Source organism: Papaver somniferum, chromosome 1 (genome assembly GCF_003573695.1).
Source record: "Papaver somniferum cultivar HN1 chromosome 1, ASM357369v1, whole genome shotgun sequence".
Taxonomy (NCBI): Eukaryota; Viridiplantae; Streptophyta; class Magnoliopsida; order Ranunculales; family Papaveraceae; genus Papaver; species Papaver somniferum.
Genome location: NC_039358.1, coordinates 215085812 through 215110722, shown reverse-complemented (window position 1 = coordinate 215110722; position 24911 = coordinate 215085812). Strand labels below are relative to the sequence as shown.

The following is a 24911-nucleotide window of genomic DNA, read 5'->3' as shown; positions in this document are numbered from 1 at the left end:
GCTCTGTGCTTTATGAATAGACTCTTCTAGATGTTGCCATCTAATCAGATTGGTTCCTCAACTCCTATAACCAAAATGTTCCCATCCACTTAGATTAGTTAGTGCTATCCTTAATATGCATAAATTTCTAGGCTCTGGAGTTTATTAATGCAACTAAAAAGTTTCTCCCATACCCCCAAACTGAAATCTAACATTTTCCTCAATGTTCTAAAGATGAAATTAAAAGCATGAACAAGGAGAAACTGTTACCATTGAAGCAAAAGAGTTAAGGAAAGATATTACCTTGTTGCATGAGATTGGGTTACCTCCCAAGAAGTGCTAAGTTTAAAGTCTTCAGCCAGACATCAAGTTTCATAAAATGGCTAGTTACCTTTCAAATCATATATCAGTAGTCGAAATAACTGTGGGTCATCAAAACCAAATAAAACTGCCACTAATATGAAACAACTGCACAAGATCAGAAAAAATAACATAAGGAGCACAACCTCATTGAAAGTTTCTTGCAAGACAACTGGATTTATTTGGGGCACCCAATTGGGCTTCATATGAGTGTCTTGAAAAACAGATTCATCCGAAAAACGAGACTTTAATAGCTGGATTTCCTCCTGGACAGTATCAGGAGGATCGGGTTGTGGAGTCTGAAGAGACTCAAGTGATACCTCATAAGAACTAGGATCGAGTCCCAAGTTAGGGACTTCTACTGGGGATAATTGACGATCACTACCCCCATACTTAGAATTTTGGGTGTCTCTAGATAGACTAGTCACAATATTCCTAATTTCTAGACCATCAGGTTTTTGAAAAAGGTCAATTGCTTTCTCTGAGTTATAATCAGGTGGTTCATCCTCTAAATTCTTTTGAGGTATACTAGCTGTAGGACTTATATGTTTCATATCTTGTATGGTCAACCCTAGAGTTTCCTTATTGTCTTGAAGCATGATTTCTGGCCTGCTGTCCTGATCGGATGCTATAATCACAGGAAAAGTCTTAGATGGCCCTAAGAATGCAGATTTAGGGTCCAACTTAGGAGGCTCTTCTGAACAAGGGATTAAGGTAGACTCAAAAGCTTGTAATGGTTCGAACCTAGCTTTCCATTTATCAGTATCTAACATAGGAATAGAATCCAACATAGCATTCACTTGTTCAATATCGCTATCTTCGTCGAAATCCATGTTAAAGTGGGCTAGACAACTCTCTAATGGATCTTCGATGCGATATTTGGTAATGACTCCTGAACTAAGGTTCCTATCATGTTCACCTCTTCAATGCACGTGTCATCTAGCTCAGAATGTAGCTTATTGACATTAAAAATATTTAACTCAATAGTCATATTACCAAAAGATAGATTCATAATACCATTTCGACAGTTTATGATCGCATTAGACGTAGCTAAAAATGGGCGACCTAAAATCACAGGTATATGGTTCTCTGGGTCAGGGACAGGTTGGGTATCTAAGACCACGAAATCCACAGGATAAATAAACTTGTCGACCTCAATAAGAACATCTTCTATCACACCACGAGGAATCTTGACAGACCTATCAGCTAACTGCAATGTTATCTTGGTAGGTTTCAATTCACCGAGCCCTAGCTTTAAGTACACATGGTATGGGAGTAAGTTCACACTGGCTCCTAAGTCAAGTAAAGCTTTGTGTACCCTGTGTTTTCCTATCGTACAAGCAATGGTAGGCGCACCTGGGTCTTTATATTTAGGAGTTGTGGGGTTCTGAATGATCGAACTTACATGACTAGCTAAAAAGGTTTTTTAGGGACACTAAGCTTTCGCTTTCGCGTACACATATCCTTAAGAAACTTGGCATAAGCTGGAAGTTCCTAATTGCTTCTAGTAACGGAAGGTTTATGGTAACTTTCCTAAAAACCTTCATTATGTCATTAAAGTTGGATTCTCTCTTTGTTGGTACTAATAGCTGTGGAAATGGGGCTCTAGGCATAAAATAGGGCCTCTCAGGAGCCGAATTGACATCATCAAAAACTTTATCAGTCTCCTCAGCTATGGTTGGTCCTGAGGGGTGAACTACAGTATGCTCACTATCGGGCATGGTTACCCGATTGTCTACTACTCTGCCACTCCTAAGGGTTCTAACAACATTCAATTGATTCGATAGTTTTGCACCTACTTCATGAACTCCTCTAGGATTGGGATTAGTCGGACTAGGGAACCTTCCGTTATCTCTCTCACTTAAGGTCTTAGGTATTTGGACGACTTGAAGCTCTAACTTAGCAAGAGTATGAGCATTAGTTTGAAAGTTCTGCTTGGTTTCCTGTTGAAAACTAACTTGGCTCTTTAATAACATGTCATGGATCTGTGCTAACGGATCCTGGCTCTTTCTTAATATACTAAGAGATTCCTCTAAGCTCGTTATTCTATTCTCTGAAGAGTTCTGAAACTGACCTGAAGAGTTCTTATCTGAGCCAAAACCTGGGGGAGCATTAGAATTACTAAACTGACCTTGACTCTGGCCTTTAGACCATGAAAGGTTCGGATGGTTTCTCCAACCAGGATTATAGGTTGCTGAATATGGGTCAAACTTCTGACGGTTATCGAATCTAGTGTTATTATAGAGAGCATTGGCTTGCTCTTCATTATTCTGTCCTTCCAAAAAAGGATCCAATCTACCACTAGTGTGACCCACTTCTAAAGCTTCTAAACTTTTCGCTATAGCAGCAATTTTGGCATCTGATTCAAAACTTCCTTCTACCCTATTAACGTTTCCTCTGCCTAGAAGAATTTTTTTCTGGGTACCCTATTACTTTCCCATTGTTGGGTCTTTTAGGCGATTTCATGCAAGTATGTCATCGCATCATCAACTGTTTGGTTTTCAAAACCACCTGTACACATGGATTCTACTGTAGTTGTGGTGGGATAATCTAAACCCTCATAAAGGATCTGAACTAACCTAACCTTTTCTAAACCATGATGAGGACATTGGGCTAATAAATCATTGAACCTTTTCAAATACCTATACAAAGACTCTCCCTCTTGTTGCGAAAACGTGCATATTTGCGTCCTAATAGACGATGTTTTGTGCCTAGGGAAAAACTTTTTCAAAAAGGTAGATGTAAGTTGTTCATATGTTTCAATTGATTCGGAAGCCAAACTATACAACCACGACTTGGCTTTATCTTTTAAGGAAAATGGGAATAACCTGAGTTTCAAAGCATCATCATCAAGGTTTCTATTTTTCAGGGTACTACAAATTTCCTCAAAGTCCCTAACATGGAAATAGGGGTTTTCATTTTCTTTCCTTAAAAAGATTGGGAGCAACTGTAAGGTTCCAGGATTAAGTTCATAATTTGCTTCAGTTTCAGGTAACCTGATACACGAGGGACGAGTAGTCCTAGTAGGGTTCAACAAAGCTTTCAAAGTTGCCATTTCTGGCACTATTGGACTATCAGGGATTTTCTCCTCAAACGGACGTTCAAAAACGTAATTTTCAAGAATCGGACTTTCTAAATTGAGGTAATCGAGATGCTTAGAACTACTAGGTTTCTCTTTAACAAATCTACCTAGGGCGTCTCTTTTACCTTCAGGTATGCAACAGAATAAGGTAGGTAATTCTATGCAATCACAAAACAAGGCTGACTCAACCAAATCAAACCTAAATTTCTATAAAACAAAAAGCATGATGGCTCCACTTAGATTGTTTCTAGACCAGCTTCTATTCTTTCGAAAAGGAACTCGTTACAATCTGAGCAAACCCCTCTGGAATCAATCCGAGTCAAAGTAAGTTGAATCGAGGCGAGGGAAGCTCAATGGAGCTTTGATACCCAAGGCTTCACCGGTTACAAGGCGGCGCAGTCACGCATTCAACTCACAGAAACCATCAAGAACTTCGAAGTATGCTCAAAAGAGTAACCAATATTTTTCGAACGACTTTCCTATTAAGCTCGTTACCCTATAGGTCTCGTTCTAGTCAAAATTTTAGGCTTAGGTTCGCGTTTGGTTTCGTTTTCCTAAGGCGGGCAAGAAGAGAACGGTGATGAAATCCGAACCCTTATCTTGTATGGCCAGTCCTTTCCCTTTACTAGGAAATTAAAGAAGCCGTTTTCAAGTCCTCAGCATATATGCAAACGAAGGAATACAGTAAACCCGCTGACAGGGGATTCGCGGGTGTTTCGAAAAACTTACCTCCCGTACCAGACGGGCGAAGAACCGCTGAAGTCGACTCGGGCCACGACTCCTCTGTCATGTACGAACCCGAGGGCCGAGGCGATATCGTAATCACCGTCCTTCCCTGCACACAATTTGTATTTAAACCAACCCTTCCTTAGGGTTTAAAAATAATAATGTCCCAAAGTTCAATGTCCAAAGTGTCCAAAAAGAAAGAAAAATTACAAAAATAACAAACCCTAATACAGTTCTCTCTTTTTTTTAATAAAAGAAATAAACAAAACCCTAAAAAAAATAAAAAAAATATCTAAGAAGAAATTGTCTTCTTTTCCGTTCTTTTCGCTTTAATCTTTCGCTCCAAGTCTTTATGCTTTAAGATCCAGTCTTTACGAAATCACCAAACTCCTTGGCTCAATTCTCTTTATGATCCAAAACCTGTAGACAAAAGATAAATACCCAAAAACTTAAAAAAGAACAAAAATAATAAAAACCTAAAAAATAAAAGAAAAATAAATCTAAAACCCTAAAAGCAAATCCGCGTCGGCGGCGCCAAAAATTGATGTGGTTTATAGATAGTGGTAAAAGTGGTTCGATTCTCAGACTTGCGAAGGATAAAATATAGATTTAAATTCTAAAACTAAAATAGAAAACAAACTAAAAATTGTCACAAACTCAACCAAAGATGATATCATTATTAAAAGAACACTGAGGCTAAGATTCCACTATTTTCCAAGTTCAAAGTGATTTAATCCCAATAATTATATTTACGCAATTTTCTCGTTCAAGTTGATTCTAACTATTGCAACAAGTAGATTCTCAACATAACAAGTGTAAATCCGAAGCATAGAACATCAAAAACCTAGGTCCAAGTATGCTCTATCAAAAGAAATAACAATTGTTTAACAAAAATCATTCAAACAATTTTCAACCAAGGCAAATAATCATAAAATAATTACAAATAAATAAATAAAATAGGATATACCACTTCTTGTTGGAAAAATAGCTTCCTCTATCGCCTCAGCAATGGGGTTTATCTCCTCATATTAATCACTTGCTCAAAATATTTGTTTATGGTTCAAAAGTTGATGAAAAGATGAAAAACTATAACACTGATTGTTTGCAACGGTGTAATGGTGTTGCAAAACAAAGGACTGACTGTTACAAAGAAGTCACTGTAGCAACGTTACGAATTTGAGACTCTGTTCTTATTTGCAACGCTTGTTCTTCTTCAGCAGCAGCAGAAACACGGGTTTTCCTGCAACTTGATCTTCTCAGCTCAGTAGTGTTACAAACTTCTCTGTGACTGCTCCAATGACTTCGTAACCTTCCCTGGAACTCGAACACACCTTTTATAATGCTCAGAAACCTAAAAATAGCGATTAATTCTCTCTTTTTCTTTTCGTGCAAGCCACGACAATAATCTTCTCTGCGGTTTCCTTAAGCGTTTCTAAGACTTCCAAATCATCCGAAACTCTTCCTTAGATAGAATATCACCTTAGGAAACAATCTCACGCCTTTAGTCTCCCTGAAATTCCTAAAATAATTCCACAAAGTTTCCGTGTTCACTTCAACCTCTGTTTCCTTTTTTCGGATTATCCAGCCCAATTTGATCGATTCCAGCGCACATACCAAGCCTGTTATGCTCAATCACGTCCAGCCCAACAAATTCCAGCGATTGAATCTCTCTAAAACACCTTCGAAATCAATCCCCAACTCTGGTTCGTCTGCAACCTCCCCTATCCTGTGCTGGTCTCCCTTTAGCAGCTTCCTGGAAATGGATGCCCCTTAGTAATTGGTTACCCCTTATCCATTTGAGGGGTCCGAATAGCAAGTGTCCTCCGGGGGTGCCCCGCGCAACTTTTCTAGCAGATTTTTCCAAAAATGTTTATTGGCCAAAAATACCTACACACACATAAAACACCATAATAAGTACAAAAATGAGCACTATCAATATATAGAATCGAGATAAATTAGACACAAAAATGTGTCTATCAAATAACCGCAAACCTATTATTTGCTAGTCCTCGAGCAAAATAAAATAAAATAAAATAAAATCCTAACTCACTGACGCAGGCATCGTCGATTGCATTTAGCGTATGCAATAAGCCTTTAAACCCCTAAGTGTCCCTAGTGGCGGAGTGTTGTCTCCGGAGGGTTTACAAGAGGTATACCCAAAAAACCTTTACTCCAGACCTTAGCTATCTACACAGAACCTTGAAAGGCACTAAAGAATCTCCTTGGTTGGCATACTTATTGACTACAGAAGGAAGTACCCTGATGCGAAATTCCAATTGTTGTACACGAGTTTGCACTCAAGCATACTAAAATTCATATAAAGTGACAGAGCTCTACTCAGATAGTTGCACTATGGACATCAATATTCGTAGTCAAACCAATCACATGGATAGATTAAGAGATGGATATAGAAAAACATAGATGGTTTTGATGTTTACTAAGTGAACGACGTTTCCCATATCTGTCTGAAGGCCTCCGCCAAAATGAACCTATCCTAATGGATTAAGATATTAGTCTGACTAATATCAACACACTGGCATATACAAGGGTACCAGTGGTCTATAACCTAACTCTAGGTCAACACAACTGGCATATACAAGGGTACCAGTGGTCGACTATATAACGCGTTTTTTGCCCAAAATGTGCTCACACCTGTCAAAACGCATTATAATGGTCACGCCTAGTGTCCGTGACCTGAACCGTGACCCTTTTACAAACCTTGCATAATTCAATTCGAGAAAACGTCAAATCCGAGAAAACGTTAAGTAAAAAAATGGATAGTTTCTTTCTTTCCTTTATATCATCGGGTGGGTCTTCTCTCTCACAGAGCAACTCATTTCCCCATTCTAATGCAGCCAAAAATCACTAGCTCTTGAATCCTAAGAGCATCTCCAATGCAAGAGATAAAGATCTTAAAATTGAATGACACATAGGATTTAAGATTTTTTGTACCAAATTTCCATCTCCAACATAAGGGTCAAGGTCATAGAGATACATGACATGGCTAAGTGGAGGTAATGGAGAAAGTCTAAATAAGACTTTCTCTATGACCTTGAGTCTTAAAGCCACATCACCATTTTATCTCTAAATTCAAGTAAAGTTTGTTGGATAATACTTTGGGGGTTAGAGATCAATTTAAGGTAAAAAAAATTACATTTATGTTTTTTTGTCATTTAGTAATAACCCACACATAAAAATGTACTCCCTCCATCTTAGTTTAGATGTTAAAATTGAGAATTTTTTTTGTCCTAAAATACTTGTTATACTTCATATTTTTCCACCTTTTATCCTAATTTGCCCCTAACTTGGAATCATGCCATAACATGGAGAATTTTGTATTTTAATTTTCAAGACACTTTTAAATACTTTTCTCTATATAATTTCTCTTATTTGAATTTTTCCAACTAAACAACAAAAACCTATACATCTAAAAACTGGGAACATTAAATATTAACCTAGGATAATTGTGGAAAAGAACTATTCTCTTTGTGTTTCTTAATCTTTGTGCAAAATACTATTTTAGCATCTAAACCAGGACGAAAGGAAGGAGTATTAATAAGACCCCCACATAAGATGACCTTGACCCTTTGCATCGGAGATGCTCTAAATCTCTCTAAAATCTGTCCTCTCTGGGTTTTGAATCTAACGAAGTATTTCAATCATCTACCTGAAGAGATTACACTAGATATTTTAGGTCGATTACCAACTCAAGATGTCTTGGAATGCAAATTAGTTTGTATAGATTGGAGAATTCTTATTCGTCATCCAGTTCTCCAAGATGCATTTAGATCATCTCAATCATCCTGCGGCTGATTCTGATAAGATGGGTTTCATTGCTTAGACTTCTATTGATGGGAGGAATAATTACAATTTTGGGTATTTTGAATATAATGAGAATCATAAATCCATTGAGAGAATTAGAAGGGTTAATCTTAATCTTCCATTTAGGCAGTATACTAGCTTTCATGGGTCGTGTAATGGTTTGTTCTGCTATTCTTTTGGAGAAAAAACTTGTATTTGTAATCCTATCACGAGAGAGTATATTTTGCTTCCAGAAATTAACAGAGTTGGAATGGGTGTTTGGGAGAGCGGATTTGGTTATGTTTCTTCGACAAATGAGTACAAAGTTGTTGTAATGATAATCTTTGAGAAAGAGACCAAGTTAAGGGAAGTTCACGTATACACTCTAGGGAGTGGAAATGGATGGAGAAACATTGGAAAGTTCAATTTGGAAACCAGCAGAGAAGGTGTATTTGTCAATGGAGCTCTTTATTGGGTGGACGATAAATTAAAAACCATAGTTCCCTTCCATTTAGCTGAGGAAAAGTTTGGTAAACATCTTTCACCACCTCCTTTGTCAAGTGGTGATTTTCATGATTATTATAAATTAGGGTTTCTGGATGGGTGTTTGTATTTTGCTAGAGATCTTGATGTGCTTGGCAGTGGATATGGAGCTGAATGTTGGGATGCGTGGCTATTGAAAGAGAAGGATGATAATCACGGTATGAAAGAGCGAGAGGGACATCAGTCAACGGGTTGGAGTGAAGATAGGGTTTATTACGAGCTTAGCAGCGAATTGTTTGCGGTTACGAGGAGTTACAGTGTCTTAAGTTACAGAGAGAACAAAATCTACATTGACCACGACCAAGAAGCTTCCACCTCGGAAACGATTGTGGATTTTAATGAATGCATTGGTGCAGTATTCCCTCACAGGAACACCGTAGTTGCCTTGAAAGAATTAGGGGAAGAGACAGAAAGCCTTTCAACCAGCTGTAGGAGGATGAGACGCTGGACACCAACTTATAAACTGGTAATTTTCTTTGAGATTCATTTTGAAATTGGATGAAAGTAGTAACCTGTGTGTGAACCTAAATGCTGATGATTGTTGTCTTAGTGAGTAATATATTTAGACTACTGTTACTTAGTCTTTGTAACAGCGATCCAATTTTATGGGAGTTTTATCTTACTGTCTACTTCCTTATCCTTCTTTACTATTTATATTTTTCCTATTGTTAGCGTCACGAGCGAAGAATCTTTGGCTCTCAGTGTTATCAATTAGCCATCCATTACTCGTTTTTTTATTAAGTACTTCATGTATATATGTTATAAATCTAGTGCAAGTTATATGTGTGTGTTAGTGATGTTATGTTGAACTTCACATTTATGAAATGTATAATGCTATCACTTTTCTCAACTCAATTTTGCACAATTAGATTATTATATGGCTCACTCCTAGATGTATTTTACAGTCATTCTTTGAAATTGAGACGATGACATATTTTATTTTGGGACAATCTGCGATTGTTATCGGATGGTGGTGGGGATGATGATGAGTGGATCTGTTTAATAGTCCATCTCCATCTAAACGGTTACGGTGTTCGTCGATTTTGTTGTTGGAGAATGATGGTGGTAATGGCAATGAGAAGCTAGTGAAAGAAGCGAGGCATTATGTGGAATGGAATGGGAGAGCGAGGGATTTTAGTAATGTGAATGATGGTGATGGTGTAATTTCATAAGATTGGCATGTCAACTTGGATTTATGGGAAGAACATGGGTTAGATACTACAATGTTGCTTGTTCCTGGTACACCCAAAATGGAGTGCTGAGGAATGTCAAGTTGTTTGTTGCGGAGACGCTTAGACGGGGGTGTTTTCTAGTTGTTATGAATCCTAGAGGTTCTGCTGGTGCTCCACTGACTACCCCAAGGTGAAAACTTGTCCTCATTTCAGTTTTTGTATGTTGAGTTTATATGATCAATTTGTGTTCATTTTTTATCAAATTGGGAATAATGTGCATACCATGCTTAGTTCCTAGCTTGCTGCTTGTACTAAGCTGTGGGCACACTAACTTGGTGTATCTTATCTTTGGTTTAGATGTTAAAAACTCAAAATTACAAGTAAAGGTGTCATCACAGGATAATTGATACACTGTGGCCCCTTGAAGATCACAATTCATCGGATGATCTTGTTTGAAAACTTGGAGGACGGCCCCCCCTAGACCTGGGGATCTGATGCTCTTAGTCAAAAATATCATACTAGACACACTGAAGGTTGAAGTTGGTCGTAGGCTAGGTGTGCAAGAGATGGAACCCTCACGAGCGAGTGAGTTGGAACGAGTAGCAGATGTAGTTTCCTTGGGTATAGGACAAAACCAGGATTTGATAAAATTCAGGCACTATTGGGTGTGGATATGTAATGAAGACGATTTCTTTTGCTGTTACTGAAACCAGTTACTTGAGAAATATTCTGCCAGTTGTGTTACTGTAGGCTCTTTGCTTGGCCGCTTTGAGGAAGTACTTCAGTGTAGCTGTACAGCAGGATGATCCCCATAGTTTGGAGGATAGTATTGATTTCACCTGTAATACATGCAGTTCGTATTTTTTGGATGGCTTTCTATCACAAATGTGTCTAAATAGTTGTATTTGGTTTTGAGAAGTTCAGAGAGAACTTTTTGGAATCCAACAAACTCTCGTCGGAATTGTTGTCATTCATGAATATTGGAGATTTGATTTCCTATTTTGTTGTTTGCTTATCAGTGTAATTGTTATCATTTCATGAATACTGGGGATATGAATATGTGAAAATTCTTATGTTTACTTTCTGAACATTAATAAATAGATGAATTGGAGTACTGGATCGTTTTTTTAGCCTTATGTTTCTTTCTGCATTCTCTGGTGATTTTTGTTATTGGCTATGGGTGTGAGATTTTAATACGAAGCACATATGAACTTTATAGACAATTCTTTCAGATTGAAGAAATCCAACAAAACTCTCTTCTGAGTCTGTCGTTTCTGAGACCAAAAGGTTGTTTGCTCAGTTTATGTATCCTCCAGGAGCTTCATTCAGTGATGATAATGTATGTTTTGAAAATGATCACTGTGTCAAATGTGGTTTCCTTTTCTTCTTTTTCTTATGAAGGTGGAACTTTTTTTCCTTACAAGCATTTGAGATAACGTCAATGGCCATGTCTTTGTTGCTTATTCTTATAAGGGTTTGCTGGTGAAGAAATTTGCCATTTGTGCGGACTAGTGGTATAATGATGTGCCTGTGAGTAAGTCCTAATGTTACCTGCCGTTTTGGACGAACAACTGCGCCAAGCGAAGGATCAGAGGAATGCTCAAATAAACGACAATAATGAGTGTAATTTTTCTTAGGTAAGCTCAATGTCCGCAAACACCAGGAGCAGTGGTTCACAATTTCATATAGATGCGCGCCATTCTCAGTAAGAAAGCAAGAGAGGACCAAATCCTAGGAACTTAGTCAGACACTGAACAATGTATTCTCTGAAATAGCAATATGTCAGAAAATGTGTCAGGCCAATTTATATTAGTTGAACCCAAAACTGGGTTTGGCACCTGCTAGCTTTTCACCCCTATAAGTTAGTGCATTAACAATACCCAGGAAAACTTTATCTGTTATCTGCTTGGAGCATAATGTACTAAGTAACCAGACACTACGAAGGATATAGAGAACGGATTATGAACAACCGACACATCACAATCATTTGGATTCTGTGGCAGTATTTAACTAAAACACTCAACAAAATTGCATAGAGTTCGAAAACGAAATGGAAAAGAAATAAACTACAACTACCGAAAGGTCTTCATGTTTAATTGATAACTTATCTTCCTTTAAAAAGAAAACGACTACTGTCAGTATGTAATCAAGTACAACAGCAAGAAACATTACCTCCGAGTTCTGTGTGAAAAGCTGAAATTCAAACATTACCTGTTAGTATGAATGTACTCTGCAAGAGGTTAATGCAGTGTCCTTTGACAGAGAATATAAATAAAAGAAAAATGGAACCAGAAGATACCAAGGACAAAAGCTTTATGCATTGATTTTCTCATAATGAAGATTCACATTATCGCTGTTACGTCACAAAGAAACTACAATTTCTTTTAGCTCATCTGCTGAGAGAGTGTACATCAAAAAGGAAGTAACAGAATCATTCGGTACAAATTCTTTTTCACGCATCTTGCGAAGAAAATGCAATGCCTTGTTGGTCTCCTTTGCTATAAGAAAAGCCTGAATGATACTATTATATGTTCGAACATTTGGTAAACAACCCTTGTCTTCCATTTCCATGATTAGTTTTTCAGCCTCCAATAACATCTGGTTACGACAGAGGCCGTTGATCATTGTGGTATATGTTACTACATCAGGAACAAATCCTTTGTTTGGAATCTCATTGAACAACTTTCTCGCATCTTCCAATGGGCCAACCTGACACAAACCATGAATAAGAATGCTATACCTGTAATTATTAACTGAGACTCCTGCACCCTCCACGAATTCAAACAATTCCACTGCCTCCTCAATTTTTCCATTCTTGCAGAGACCATCCAAGATGGTAGTGTATGTCACTTCATCTGGAGATGCACCAAAAGTTTGCATCTCATTAAGAAACCTCTGTGCAGTCTTCATTCTTCCATCTCTGTATAGTCCCCTTAATAGAATAGTGTAAGTAACTGTTGTGGGTTTCAATCCATTTTGTTTCATTTTCTTGAATAGGTGGATAGCTTCAACCATGTAGGCAATGACCATGAATTAAAGTAGTATAAGTCGTTACATTGGCAGAGATTCCTCTACTTGCCATCTCTTGAAGGAGTCTCTTTGCCTCATTCAATCGGCCTGAATTGCAAAGTCCATTGATCAAAGAAGTGTAAACAACTACATCAGGTACCACATTTGAATCACTGTGCATTTCGGAGAAGAGAACCAAAGCTTGATCAACTAGACCTCCTTTACAAAGAGTATCTATAATGGCAGAATATGAAACAACATCAGGTCTGCAGTTCCATTTCACCATGTTGTTTTTAAGCTGAAGAGCACGACCCACTTCACCAATTCTACAGAGCCCATGTATAAGAGTATCACACGTAAAGGCAGTAGGATGAATACCTGTGTGAGTCATTTTAGCAAACAGTTGAAAGGCTGATTCAATCTCACCTTTGATACACAAGCCTTTAATCAGTGTAGTGAAAGTGACAACAGAAGGATGATAACCTCTCTTTATAATCTCTCCAACCAAACAAAACCCATGATTCAGTTGGCCTAATTGACAGTAACAATTAATCAAAATGCTGAGTGTATAAATATCTGGTTTTACCCCAAGCAAAATCAGCTTCTTATACAACATAATAACATCTGAATAGCATTTAATCTTCGTTAATGATCCAAATACATGATTAAATGTACCACTAGATGGTAATGGACTTTCCAGAATCAATTGATCAAAGTATTTCAATCCATCATCAAGCTTTTTAATCCTTCCAGATTTACACTCATCCCTTACAAAACTCTCGAGTTGTGTTACACTTCCTCTTGAACCATAATAACTTCTCACAATTATATGATGCAGATGCAGAAATGAATGATTACCTCTTGTACAATGAAGCTGCAGCAGTGTTGCACCCAATTTCATTTTCATTTTCTCAGTTACTTGAAATCTTTAAGATAAACAGAGTTAGACTGAGAGATACTGTTACTTAAAAAGAAAAAGGGAATGAGTCGTTGTTTTTTTGTTTTGGATGGTATAAATTTTAGCTTAAGGTTTTGTCCCACATAGGGCAGATATGTAGTTTTGACCCGTTTATAATCTACTGTTGTAGTACAATAGTACAGGAGCGGAGCTGCGGGTGGTGTTGGTTCTTTAGCAGGCGCGGGCGTGCCTACTACACATGCTGTGGCGCTCAGGCTGTTGCCTGCTTGCTGATTAATTTTTTGGCGTTGTTTGTCTAAGAATCCTAGGATGCCTAGCCAGTTAATCAGCTGGCTTATTACAGTTATATTTGACATTTTTATATTTTATTTTTTTGAGGATGAGATATCATCATTAAAATGAAAAGCCGAAAAAAGGAAGAGGAGATCTCTAACCTTAAAACAGCAAGTACAGAAGAAAGAAAAAAAATACTAACAGAGAAAATTACACCAATTATAAAAAAGAAAACGAGATTTAAGGGGGCTTCAAGTGAAGTGACGATCCCAGTTGTAGACCCACGCTTGCTTATCCTTCGACTCAAACTTACCATGGCATAGAATCACAAAGAATTGTACCAATGAATGGACTCTCGACTGCTGGTCTAATGCTGCAGCGAACTGCATTAGATAATCATTTTAACGCCTTCCATCTACTTTTCCATTTGAGAGAAGAATTACAGATAAACTGAAGTGAAATTGCAAGGAATAAAATTTATGGCAAAGGCATGGGAGGTTTCCACTTATGAAACTGCACCAAGTTTCTGTTTATGATGGACCCATTGTGGAACCAAAATGTTTCTGCGGATTGGTGAAACTGTCTCACTTTTCTTTGAAGTTCCCACAAGATCCCAACAAATGCTGAACATGGTTCTGTTTCTGGAGCATAAGCATATAGGCACCTAACCTGTCTACCACGGGCAATCATGGCATCTATCTCTTTATCTGCGGAAACCCAACTAAATAATAGAATTAGTCTTCCAGTTCAAAGGTGAATCGACGATAAGTAGAAGGGTAGAACTGAAAACTCACCTGGAATTGATTCTAGGTAGTCTAGGAGTTGCGGACCAATATGTGTAGACGGCCACTTGATTGATATCTGGCTGTAATCAACAACATCCTGGAAAGGCAGTTCTACCTGGTCTGATAAGATCACAGGGACACATTCCTGATAGAATACAAAGAGCAAATTTAGCAAACACGTCAAGTTAAATATATGGATGGAGAGGGAGAGGGAGGGAGAGAGACCACAAAGAAAGATTCGTAAAACCGAAGAGTCCATGATGATTCCCCACGTGGGGCTAGGCAGAACTTCGCATTCCTCAAGTGCTCAAAGTACTCTTTACGACCGAGTTTCTCAGAGCCACTTAACTTCAACTCTGGAGATTCCAACTGTTTATAAATTCAGCATACATAGTTTGCAAAGGATGGTTACAGTAACAGAAACCCAAACAAAGTACAGCATCTCTCATCCATTAATATATAAGTATGCACAATTAGTAAGTTAATACTAGTCAATATAGAAAAGGCTTAATACTGTTATACACCAGATTGATAAGATTCCGTACTTCTTAAGTTTTTCATGGGTGAACCCAGCCATCCCTCAGAAGCTCTGATTCTACATCACTATCTTAGACATTAAACGTACATCGCCAGAAGATTAAGTTCAGGATAGGGGTTGAAGGACTTATTCCACATTTCAGGCTAGGACTTATTCCACAATAAAAGCAAAATGATCTGTGTGATCTACTGAGTATGGGATTTAAGTAACGTTTACACTTTTGTTTGTTTACAAGCATGAAACATAGTTACTTGTTCAAGAGAGCTGATTAAACTGTATCTAAATAAGTTCATAGGTGAGGGGTAGCTGAATGACTGCCTAAACATTTTTCAATCTTTTTCCCATGAGACCTAACCATTAAATCATTAATCATCACTAAAACTATTCAATCATTTTACGACGTTATCCACACCACAACTTCACAATGTAATTGAACCATGGGAAAGCAAAGAATTCAGATGGCTAGAAATCTGATCTCAATTTTTTATATAACTACCAATTTAGAACTCCTCAACATGAAGATACATCACCTAGACTTGGGGTGTCACTGTGACTCTGTGAAGCTATTAAGTAATCGAAATTGGCCCTAAGCGAAGAGCATTCAGAACACTTCAACTTAAATTTAGTTTTTGGTAAGTTCACAAGTTAGCATCTTGATGACTTAAATGATCTCATTACAGAGATCAATGTTTGCCAAAAACAGCAAATTTTTACAATATGTAAAAATGTTCACCCATAAGCAGAAACATTGATAGAATCATGAAATCATAGATGCAGACATACCTTACTTGGGAAATTCTTTGCAAGCTCGACCAGTTCAACACGGCCAACTTTTCCTTGAACTCGACCTAGGAAGTTCGCCAAAAATTTCCTCTTTGATAAGGGCAGAGGTTCGACTAAGCTAGCTCCATATCTTGTCATACTATCATCAACATTTCCAGGGATAATAATATCTTTCCATGTATTAAAAGCACTGGTGTCTCTCTTATCCGTGCGATCCCCCTGTATCAGAACATAAAAGCTATTGATAATTATAAATAACCACGTTGCATGAACCCCTAAAAATAAACATTACAATTCTACGTGCAAATAATTGAACACTTCTCCAAGGTGCAAAGCTAAAATAGTTAGGAATCTAATGTAAAATAACTGTGATAAATAACCTAGTGGAAGTTAAAATAATATTTGCAATTCTACATGCTGATACCCCAAGGCTTCTTTCAGGTCCATAACTAAAGAATACTAATAAGGCTGGGGAATCTAATGATTTCGAAAAGACGAAACCTGACTGTGCTTAATTTAAGTTTATATGCTGGAATCTCACTTGTAAAAACAGTAACTGTTTGTTTTGAAGTGCTGAAAACATAATTGGATATAAAGTTATTAAGAAGAATGTTACGGCTGTAAAAAAATTGAAATATAGACAGCAATGAATCTAGGATAGAAAAAGAAAATTATAAACATCTTAGTTACGTAATTTAACCTTCTTTTTTCACTAAGCTAGTAAAGACAATGTAATAAAGTAAAGAAAAAACTGAGACACTCGAAAGAAGCTTATTTTCTATGAACAACTATTTCTGGACTACTCTTCCACCTTAGCTAATGTTCACCGGTAAATATTAACTCTTTTTATGATTCTAAAAGCATAAAGAAGAACGTACTAGTAAATACGCAAAATTACCTCGGGAGTAAGAATGATGGATCGATTTAAGAATTTCGGCCAAGAACGGAAAATGTGAGCTCCAGCACCACTGTATTATTCAAAAGAAGAAAGCATGCGTCAATGCACCAAAAAAAAAACTGAACATGGCACGGGAAAACAAACGACCAACAAATATGCACCCAGCATTTTTTTAATTTTACATGCTTTTTGACTGAGACCTCAGAGATAAATCATCTTTAGTTAATTCCTCGGCTCTTGCTTTGGTTAGTTTTTCCTAAATCATCATTATTCATAGATAAGTGTAATATTTCTCGCTGGATTTTTAGTTTCACTAGTCCACATTGTCATACTACAACATCCTCATTTTACTTCTTAAAAAACCAAGAAAAGAGAAAGAGAATTTGAAATCAACGGAAATAAAAGCTACCTGGGGAAAACAAATATGTGGTCGCGCCCACCTGATAATCGAAAATATGGCATTTGACTTAAAACCTGAATAAGAAAGAGAACCTCGAGTCAAAAGCAGCAGGGATTCTTGAACCGAGCTCAGGATTATAAAACTCCTGCAGTATGAAAGAAATGTGAAATCCAATCTCATCTTTCAAGATTCTTTTAACAGAAGTTCTTAATCTAAACTAAATTTAACATCTCAACAGAGTGGTTGAGACTTCAAAGTCATAATGTTACCTTCACATATGTTGAGTTTATTTCCTTATCAGTCAGACCACCCATCATCCGAACACACTTGACATAAGTCGGAACGAAGAACAAATCTGCTTCCTCTTTCTTCAATGTACGAAACCTCGACTTAAGGAGCATTTGATGCATTTTAACCTATAAGATAATAAAGTGAAACAAATCAAACATTTCCAAGTGAAACCTATTGAACAGCAAAAGATTACTTTGCAACATATGCATATGGCGCCATAGCACGGGTAATTATTAATTCAGAGTGTGCTAACCCTCATTCCTCCTTTCTTTTATAATCCCAAAATCTGTGGTAGCAAGACTCTCAAGATTATGAGGACTTTTTGGTGGGGATCGAGAGATCAGAATTTGCAAGAAATAAAAAAATGAAACACTAATTATTTTTTTACATTACCTGAGTTCCCCATTGGCCTTTCAAGCAAGAATCTACTGTAATTTGACCATCTCTGCCATACATCAACTCTTTAAGACCATCAATTTCATTTTCTTCATAAACATAGATCTTTAAAGAAAGTTGATTCCCAAAACCTCTATTAGGCCAACCATTGTTAATGAAATAAAGATCTTGTGATGATGATTTGTTGATGAAAGAGGAGGAGTAATTGTTAGGGCAATATTGATTAAAGGTTCTTGTAAGAAAAAATGTAGTTGTAATGAGAATTAAAGCAAGGATTTGATTTGTTCTTGTACATACTGGATGATTATTTGATGAAAAGTTGTTTCTAGTTTTATTTGAACTTGCCATCACTGGTTTTGTTTGAGAACTGTGAGAAAGAGCTTAGCAGTGAAATATGAGTGACGAATTCCGAACTAACCGATGGATTTCGTAATCAGACTGTTCAAAGAAGAAGACAAAGCTAGTGAAATCAGAACATTAGATTTCTAATTTTAAAATTTGTGTACAGAGGTAACTGGGAAGAACTTACAGATCTATTTCACTTCAGTGTATGGAAGCACAAAGATACTGAGCTATACTCCTTACAATTAGTCTGCATCAAAACACCAATAAGTTTCAGAATAACAGGATAAGACCGTTTGAAAGCTAATCAACGCTTAAAACAATCCAAAAGTACATCCACAAAAGTCAAATACCAATTGAGCTCAATAAAACTGATCACACAATTTATATCAGCAAAAATAAAACACTAACTATATATCCAGACATCAAAGAACATAAATGTGTACCCAAGAATAAGCAAGAACATGAGACTAGCTCAAGTCATTCACAATCAGAACTTCACCCTACTAAGAACTGACTAGAGCTAGAATGATTCATGACTTCTAGTTAGAGAGAGAGGACGAATGAGAATTCATTGAAACCCAAACTGACCAAACCCAAGTCAAAATAAGAGACTGCACACACATATAAATGATGCATCGCAACAGATAGATTCAGTGAATAAATTTTTATACATTAAAGACATATGAACAGCCAAGCAAATCGACGCTAATTTAGCTAACCATACGATATACTAATTTGATATCAGCATTGAGAATAAGTCTCCAACATGAACCATGAAGCAATAAGATTAATCTGCAATCTTGTACAAAATTAAGCTTTAAAATATAATTTATCTGCTACTCATTGAACTTGCAACTAAAGCACTCAACTATAGATTCGAATAGCTGGACCTACAGCCTCTATATTGTTTTTTTTTTCAAATGCGATCCTACCCGCAGATAGTTAATGGACCCAACCATAAACTGGCAAGGCATGATATATTTCCACACACGGAGCATTTTGTTTTGTAACTGCCGAGAGAGTTAAAAAATTTGTGTGTCAACAGAAGAATGATTCATAATTTTGACAATTTCATAAAACATAATGTTAGAATTAGTTATGTCCGTAACATCAATGTTTATGGTCCTGCATTAATCATCTCAACCTCAAAACCATTGTAATGGACATGATCACGGTCACCAATGCCGAACGCACAGATAATCGTTACCGTTGTAATTTGAAGACCAGCAAGTTAAAGGTATGTTGTAAGTGTCGTCCTATGATAGATAGCTAGATTTCCCCATAAAGAGGTATTGCTCATCCCTCTAGAAGTAACCAAAGTTCCAGATTTGAATTTCTATGAAATGCATCTTTTCTGAGTAACTTATACTTCAGATAGACACAATGAAAACACAAAATAGCGTCTTAATAACAGTAAAAAACTGTATGCAGAAAAACCTAAGCATAGAGAAAGAAGTTGTTTATCGGGATTCAAGAAACTTACCCCCTAATCAAATGTTATAGACGAAGAGTATAGATTCACCACCAGATCTCCCAAACCTGTGGAAATTAAATGGGAGAAAGTAAATTTAGAATTGAAGTGTTTGTAAGATTGCATAACCAAATCTCTTCTTCTCTAATTCTTCTATAAAAATCCAATACAGAACATCAATTAAAAGATGAATAAAACCCCAAATTAAATCTGAACAAAAAAAAAAAAAAACTTCAATATGTAATTAAACCTGATGAAGTTGATGCTGGAGAGTGAAATCGGTAGAAGAAGTACAAGTGTTTTAGGTTATTGGTTGAAGTCTTTGGAATGAATCGGCAGAAGGAACGGTTTATTCAGTGAGTGTGAAACCCCAGTTTTGTTATTCACGAAAGAATGAAGTAGCAGCAATCGGAATTTGATTTGATTCTAGTATTTGACGAAAAATCGATTCTGGATTTTGGTTTGAGAGAGTGAAGAAATCTGGGTGAACTCATCAATGGAGTGTGTAAATACCCATATTACTTACACTCATTTTACACCTCGCCTAAATGATCACATGCTTATAGCGTGTTTGTATACTAGAACCGGTCGCAGAAGCTGAAATCAAGTTCCCAGAGACCGAAACGTCAAACTGGTGGACCAACCATCTGTCGTGTTGTTGTAGCCGTAGCGGTGCTGATCTCTATGTCGTTCAAGGTGATAGCGCCAAGCCAGACACCTCATGCATTAATAAATGTCAACTGATAAACTATGTTGATAGGATATATTCTTGCTTTAGTTGTGGTATGGCTAATGGAGTTGAAAAGACTAAGAGATGGAAAACAAAAGATGACCGTTAGCTTTGCATCTTACATTGAAAAAAAACACGATTATGAATGGTGAGTCTCCATATACACTAAAAAATGTAGAATAGAAGAAAAAACATCTCTTTCGTTCCTTTCATCTCACACACACTCTCTCCTAATTCGGAAAACAAAATAATAGGTTGAGAGAGTAGTTGAAATGGGATGGTCTCTGCTGCAATTTCCTTCAGGCGGACTGGTAATCTCTCTCTCACTCTTTAGCAATGTAATTGGAGTTTGTGGTATGAACTGACATCTCTATGACAAACTAGAAGATGGGTTAATTGAGATTAAACCCAGTTTGCATCTCTGTAGGTCATTAAAGTATGTCCGCATTAGCCTCTCATTTGCATCAATTCACAGGTTGGCTTCAACTAATGAGTACAAATTAGTAAGAATAATGTCGGTTAACGGGACTGATAAAGAAGTTTACATATACACTCTAGGGAGTGGCCATGGATGGAGAAACATTGGAAAGTTTAATCTTGGAACCGGAAAAAATTGGGGAAAAGGTATCTTTGTCAATGGAGTTGTTCATTGGCTGGACTGTCATTTAGAAATGATCATTACTTTCGATTTGGCCGAGGAGAAGTTTTGTCAACATATTTCACTTCCTTTGGCTTTGCCACCAGATCATGATTTTGATGGTTATTATCAACTAGGGGTTTTGGATGGGTGTTTGTCTTTTGCTATTTATGGATTTCTCGATGAAGCTGGATGCTGGGAAGTGTGTCTATTGGAAAACAAGGATGATAATCATCGCATGAAACACCTAGAGGGACATCAGTCATTGGGTTGGGGTAAAGTGTACAGGGTTGCTGACAACAATTTGTTTGCCGTGACAAAGAGTTACACTGCAGTCTTAACTCACAAACACAACCATATCGACATTCACGACTTTAAATCTTCTACTTCAAAAACAATTGTGCATTTTAAAGAACATTTTGTTGAAGTATTCTGTGTACACATATATCTCATTATCAGACACGTGTAAATAAAAAGGTACGTGGAAAGCATGCAGGCCAAAACATCAAAACATGATGCGTCACGAAACACCAAATAAACCCCGAGGAGTTACTTTATCTCATCCCCAAAAGAGGAGCTAAGATCAACGGTGGAGAGAAAGTTAGCTGACACGGACTGACAGGGGCAGAAGACACTTGTCTGACACAAGCAGACCCCTCAACTACCCACATTAAACACTCTGAGCAGTGTACGTGTCGACCAACCTGTGGAACGAGCGAGGATGCCTCTGCGGGATCAAGGGGCAAACGCAGACCTCCGCGTGATGGACGCAAGGACACAAGAAGATAAGGTTCCAACGGTCTTCAGAGATGGGTCCCACGTTCTAACCTTATAAATACCCAATCTCCACCAAGAGGAAGGGGGATCGAAAATATCAGGAAGGGAAGGAGAGAGAAAGAGAAAAATAGTAAGGGTAAGTTAATCCCTTAGAGGAGAGAAACATGTAAACCCCAAAAGTCATTCAACTATTCGTGTAACCGTGAAGAACATAGTGAAACAACAAACCCCGTGGATGTAGGCCTTAGTGCTGAACCACGTAAACCTTGGTCTTATTTACATTTCAGCACTTTACATTCATTTAGCTCCGTGCATGTTTACTTATATGTTTTGTTTTCCTTAATACTTATATCCCATGCACAAACGCCACGCATGGAGTTGTTGGATGAGGCCATGATAAACCCGAAGGTTTTGATCCAATGAATCAACACCAGGGTACCATCATCATAATCTCTTTAGATGATAATGATTGATTGTGAGCGTTCGGACCCCCTCGTGGTTTGTGTGCTCACAATTTGGCGCTAGAAACAGGGACTTCGTCCCGGTAAAAGATTTATCTTGTTCTGTGATTTCATTTTAAGTTGGCATATGATTGCTCTGATTTTATCAGCTCGGACCGTATAAATCATTCGTTAACTGTATTATGTTCAGAAACCCACCTTTGATCTTCGATAAGAGTTATTGTTCTAAGCGGGTTATTGTTCTAATCCATCGGATTTACAATTTTCGTAGTTTTTTTACTAAAGATCTCCTTTAATAAAACTCTAACCCGTATTTTATAGCCTGCGGGTATTAATTCCCTCTTGAAAAATTGTATTTCGCCAACTAACCCGCTTCACGTGGATATTCCCGTTTCTGTTGTTTGAAATAACTTATGCAGAGAGAACGTGTTGTGAGTAAAGAAGGCAAGTTTACGCGAGATTTCATTATCAACAAAAGGGCACGTGATGGAAAAGACGCGGGAAGCAGGAAAATCCAAAGCTTTGTCAAAAGAAACACCCAGGACAACCCCGATCATCACCCGAAGCAAGCAGAAAGGAGACAAAGCTAAAATGACCAATCGAAGGCAAGATACTGCAGAAATCACTTCACCCATGAACGCTAATTCAGTTGCAGCGGCGGCTCTCAGAGCAGCAACGATAAAGTACGGGGAGGCTGCGGAGGCTAGCAATACCTTCGCCATGAGTCAACTTAATCAACCAAGAGAAAGGGTGGATGAATCCAGAACATTCCAACCCGCGCACCTTCTAACCTTTGGAATGCCGCTAACAAATAATCAGAATCAAACCATACCGGCGGCTCTGGTACCGCAGAGGGGCGCTCACTCCAATTTGGAAACACCAGCAACCGAAGCTGAACCCCTGCCACCTTTAGTACAGACCATGGAGGAGGGCGGCACCACGGCTGTAGCGGAACGCGCTGGGACTCCCAATCAGGGGTCCAACCAATCACACCGACTAATGGCTGAGCTTGAGGAACTGAGGAAGAGCCAGCAGGTTTACGCAGAAGCTGTAGCTCTGTTGGCCAGAGAAAATCAAGATTTAAAGGAGCGGATTGCTCTAAGAACGAAGACCAGCCAACAACTTGATGAAGCAAGCTCCAAAGCACCAGAGCCAAACCAAGACTGTAGAGTCGTCCTAGCGGCTAATAAAGACGCGACAAGGAGACGTAGCGTATCCGACCCGGATTATGACGATGGAGAGTCAGACGGTAATGAGCTGAAGAATTTAGAGCACCAACGCGCAATGGAGGAACTACGAGATGAGATGATGGCAGAGATCAGGCAATTAAAAAATAAACAAGGTGGGGGAAGATTAGAAGAGGTCATGAGAGAAGCTAACTCCACGCCCTTAACGCATCGCTTGGCCAACACCCCTATTCCACTGAAATGCCCTGTCCCGACGTTCGAATGCTATGATGGATCCAGCGACCCTGCTGCACATGTTCGGTACTACAACCGTGTCTTAGATAGATGGGGTCAGAACGACGCCGTACTCTGTAGATACTTCCCGTCAAGCTTGAAGGGATCGGCGTTAACATGGTTTGATAATCTGCCACCAAACTCCATCCACTCATACGACCAACTCGCAGAGAAATTCTTAAGAACATACATGTACAACAAGACTGTAAACACCGGGATGGATAAGCTCTTTTCACTAGCAATTGGCTACAAGGAAACCACAAGGGAGTACACAAACAGATGGCATAAGATCTGCCAAGCCATAGGGAGCGTGGACCCAGTGGTAAGCATAAACTGCTACAAATGGGGCTTAGACCGAATGAGTCCCCTATTTGTTGAAATTCACGGGAGCGTGCCCAAGACAGAAGGAGATCTCCGAATAATTATCGAAAAGCACGCTCGACTTGAAGAAATTCAACGGGAAAACCCGAGGGCATATCCGCAGAGGTCTCACCGCACCAATTCAGCGGAACAAACCAATGGGGCCAAAAGGGGTTGCTCAGATGAGAGACCTCACGAAGATAGGAAGGAACGGAGGGATGAACGAAGAACAGGCGACCGAAAATTCGAAGATCAAGTTTACACGAAACTCAACGCTAGCTATGCTCGTATCCTACGAGAGATCAAAGGGAGGGAAAACTTAGAGTGGCCATGGTCTAAGGGAAAGCAGCCCCCGAGATCTGAGAAGTCTAAAGATTACTGTGAGTATCACTGTTTCAACGGACACCAGACCGAAAAATGCAAGAACCTTAAAATAATGATCCAAAAATTAATTGATGCGGGAGAGCTCCAACATTACATACGAAAGGATATTACCGAGGACAGATCTAAACGAACCAAACCAGTCCAACTTCCGGAAGAAAACCGAACAATCAACACCATCTCGTGTTCCGAAGCCACAAGACCCTCACTCACAGCGCAGATTGGAAAAAGGTTACGGAAGCAATTCGAAGACCGCTGCGAGTTATATAAGGTCGATGGGATAGCGGTGGACGAACACGAAGAATGGATGGAATCTCCTATCATCTTCGATGCC

General features: G+C 38.2%; 4 protein-coding genes across 6 annotated transcripts; 1 reads left to right on the top strand and 3 right to left on the bottom strand.

The window, feature by feature from the left end:
* The first annotated feature begins 7758 nt into the window (after positions 1-7758).
* On the top strand, positions 7759-10660 carry LOC113315714. Of its 2 annotated transcripts, none has more exons than XM_026563976.1 (3): positions 7759-8957; positions 9397-9853; positions 10062-10660. In XM_026563976.1, exons 1-2 carry the CDS (start codon positions 8220-8222, stop codon positions 9472-9474), a joined length of 816 nt encoding a protein of 271 aa, XP_026419761.1. In that variant the 5' UTR covers positions 7759-8219; the 3' UTR covers positions 9475-9853; positions 10062-10660. The 2 variants fall into 2 exon arrangements, with proteins under 2 accessions (XP_026419761.1, XP_026419757.1); XM_026563972.1 differs by having other exon boundaries at positions 10021-10660.
* A 1299-nt stretch (positions 10661-11959) lies between these two features.
* Positions 11960-12718, bottom strand: LOC113336630 (pentatricopeptide repeat-containing protein At1g63330-like). The gene has a single exon (XM_026582282.1). It carries the CDS (start codon positions 12691-12693, stop codon positions 12025-12027), a length of 669 nt encoding a protein of 222 aa, XP_026438067.1. The 5' UTR covers positions 12694-12718; the 3' UTR covers positions 11960-12024.
* A 53-nt stretch (positions 12719-12771) lies between these two features.
* Positions 12772-13579, bottom strand: LOC113359967 (pentatricopeptide repeat-containing protein At1g12300, mitochondrial-like). Its single transcript, XM_026603525.1, has 2 exons — positions 12833-13579; positions 12772-12780 (listed from the first exon to the last, which is right to left on the bottom strand). The coding sequence occupies exons 1-2, from the start codon at positions 13577-13579 to the stop codon at positions 12772-12774; spliced, it is 756 nt and encodes a 251-aa protein (XP_026459310.1).
* Positions 13580-13984: 405 nt separating this feature from the next.
* Positions 13985-20236, bottom strand: LOC113315703 (probable glucuronosyltransferase GUT1). Of its 2 annotated transcripts, none has more exons than XM_026563963.1 (11): positions 20022-20236; positions 19784-19839; positions 18485-18547; positions 17953-18393; positions 17538-17684; positions 17278-17342; positions 16869-16938; positions 15971-16189; positions 14875-15018; positions 14659-14794; positions 13985-14571 (listed from the first exon to the last, which is right to left on the bottom strand). In XM_026563963.1, the coding sequence occupies exons 4-11, from the start codon at positions 18301-18303 to the stop codon at positions 14342-14344; spliced, it is 1362 nt and encodes a 453-aa protein (XP_026419748.1). In that variant the 5' UTR covers positions 18304-18393; positions 18485-18547; positions 19784-19839; positions 20022-20236; the 3' UTR covers positions 13985-14341. The 2 variants fall into 2 exon arrangements, with proteins under 2 accessions (XP_026419748.1, XP_026419752.1); XM_026563967.1 differs by having other exon boundaries at positions 14875-15005; positions 15976-16189.
* Between the last annotated feature and the right edge of the window lie 4675 nt (positions 20237-24911).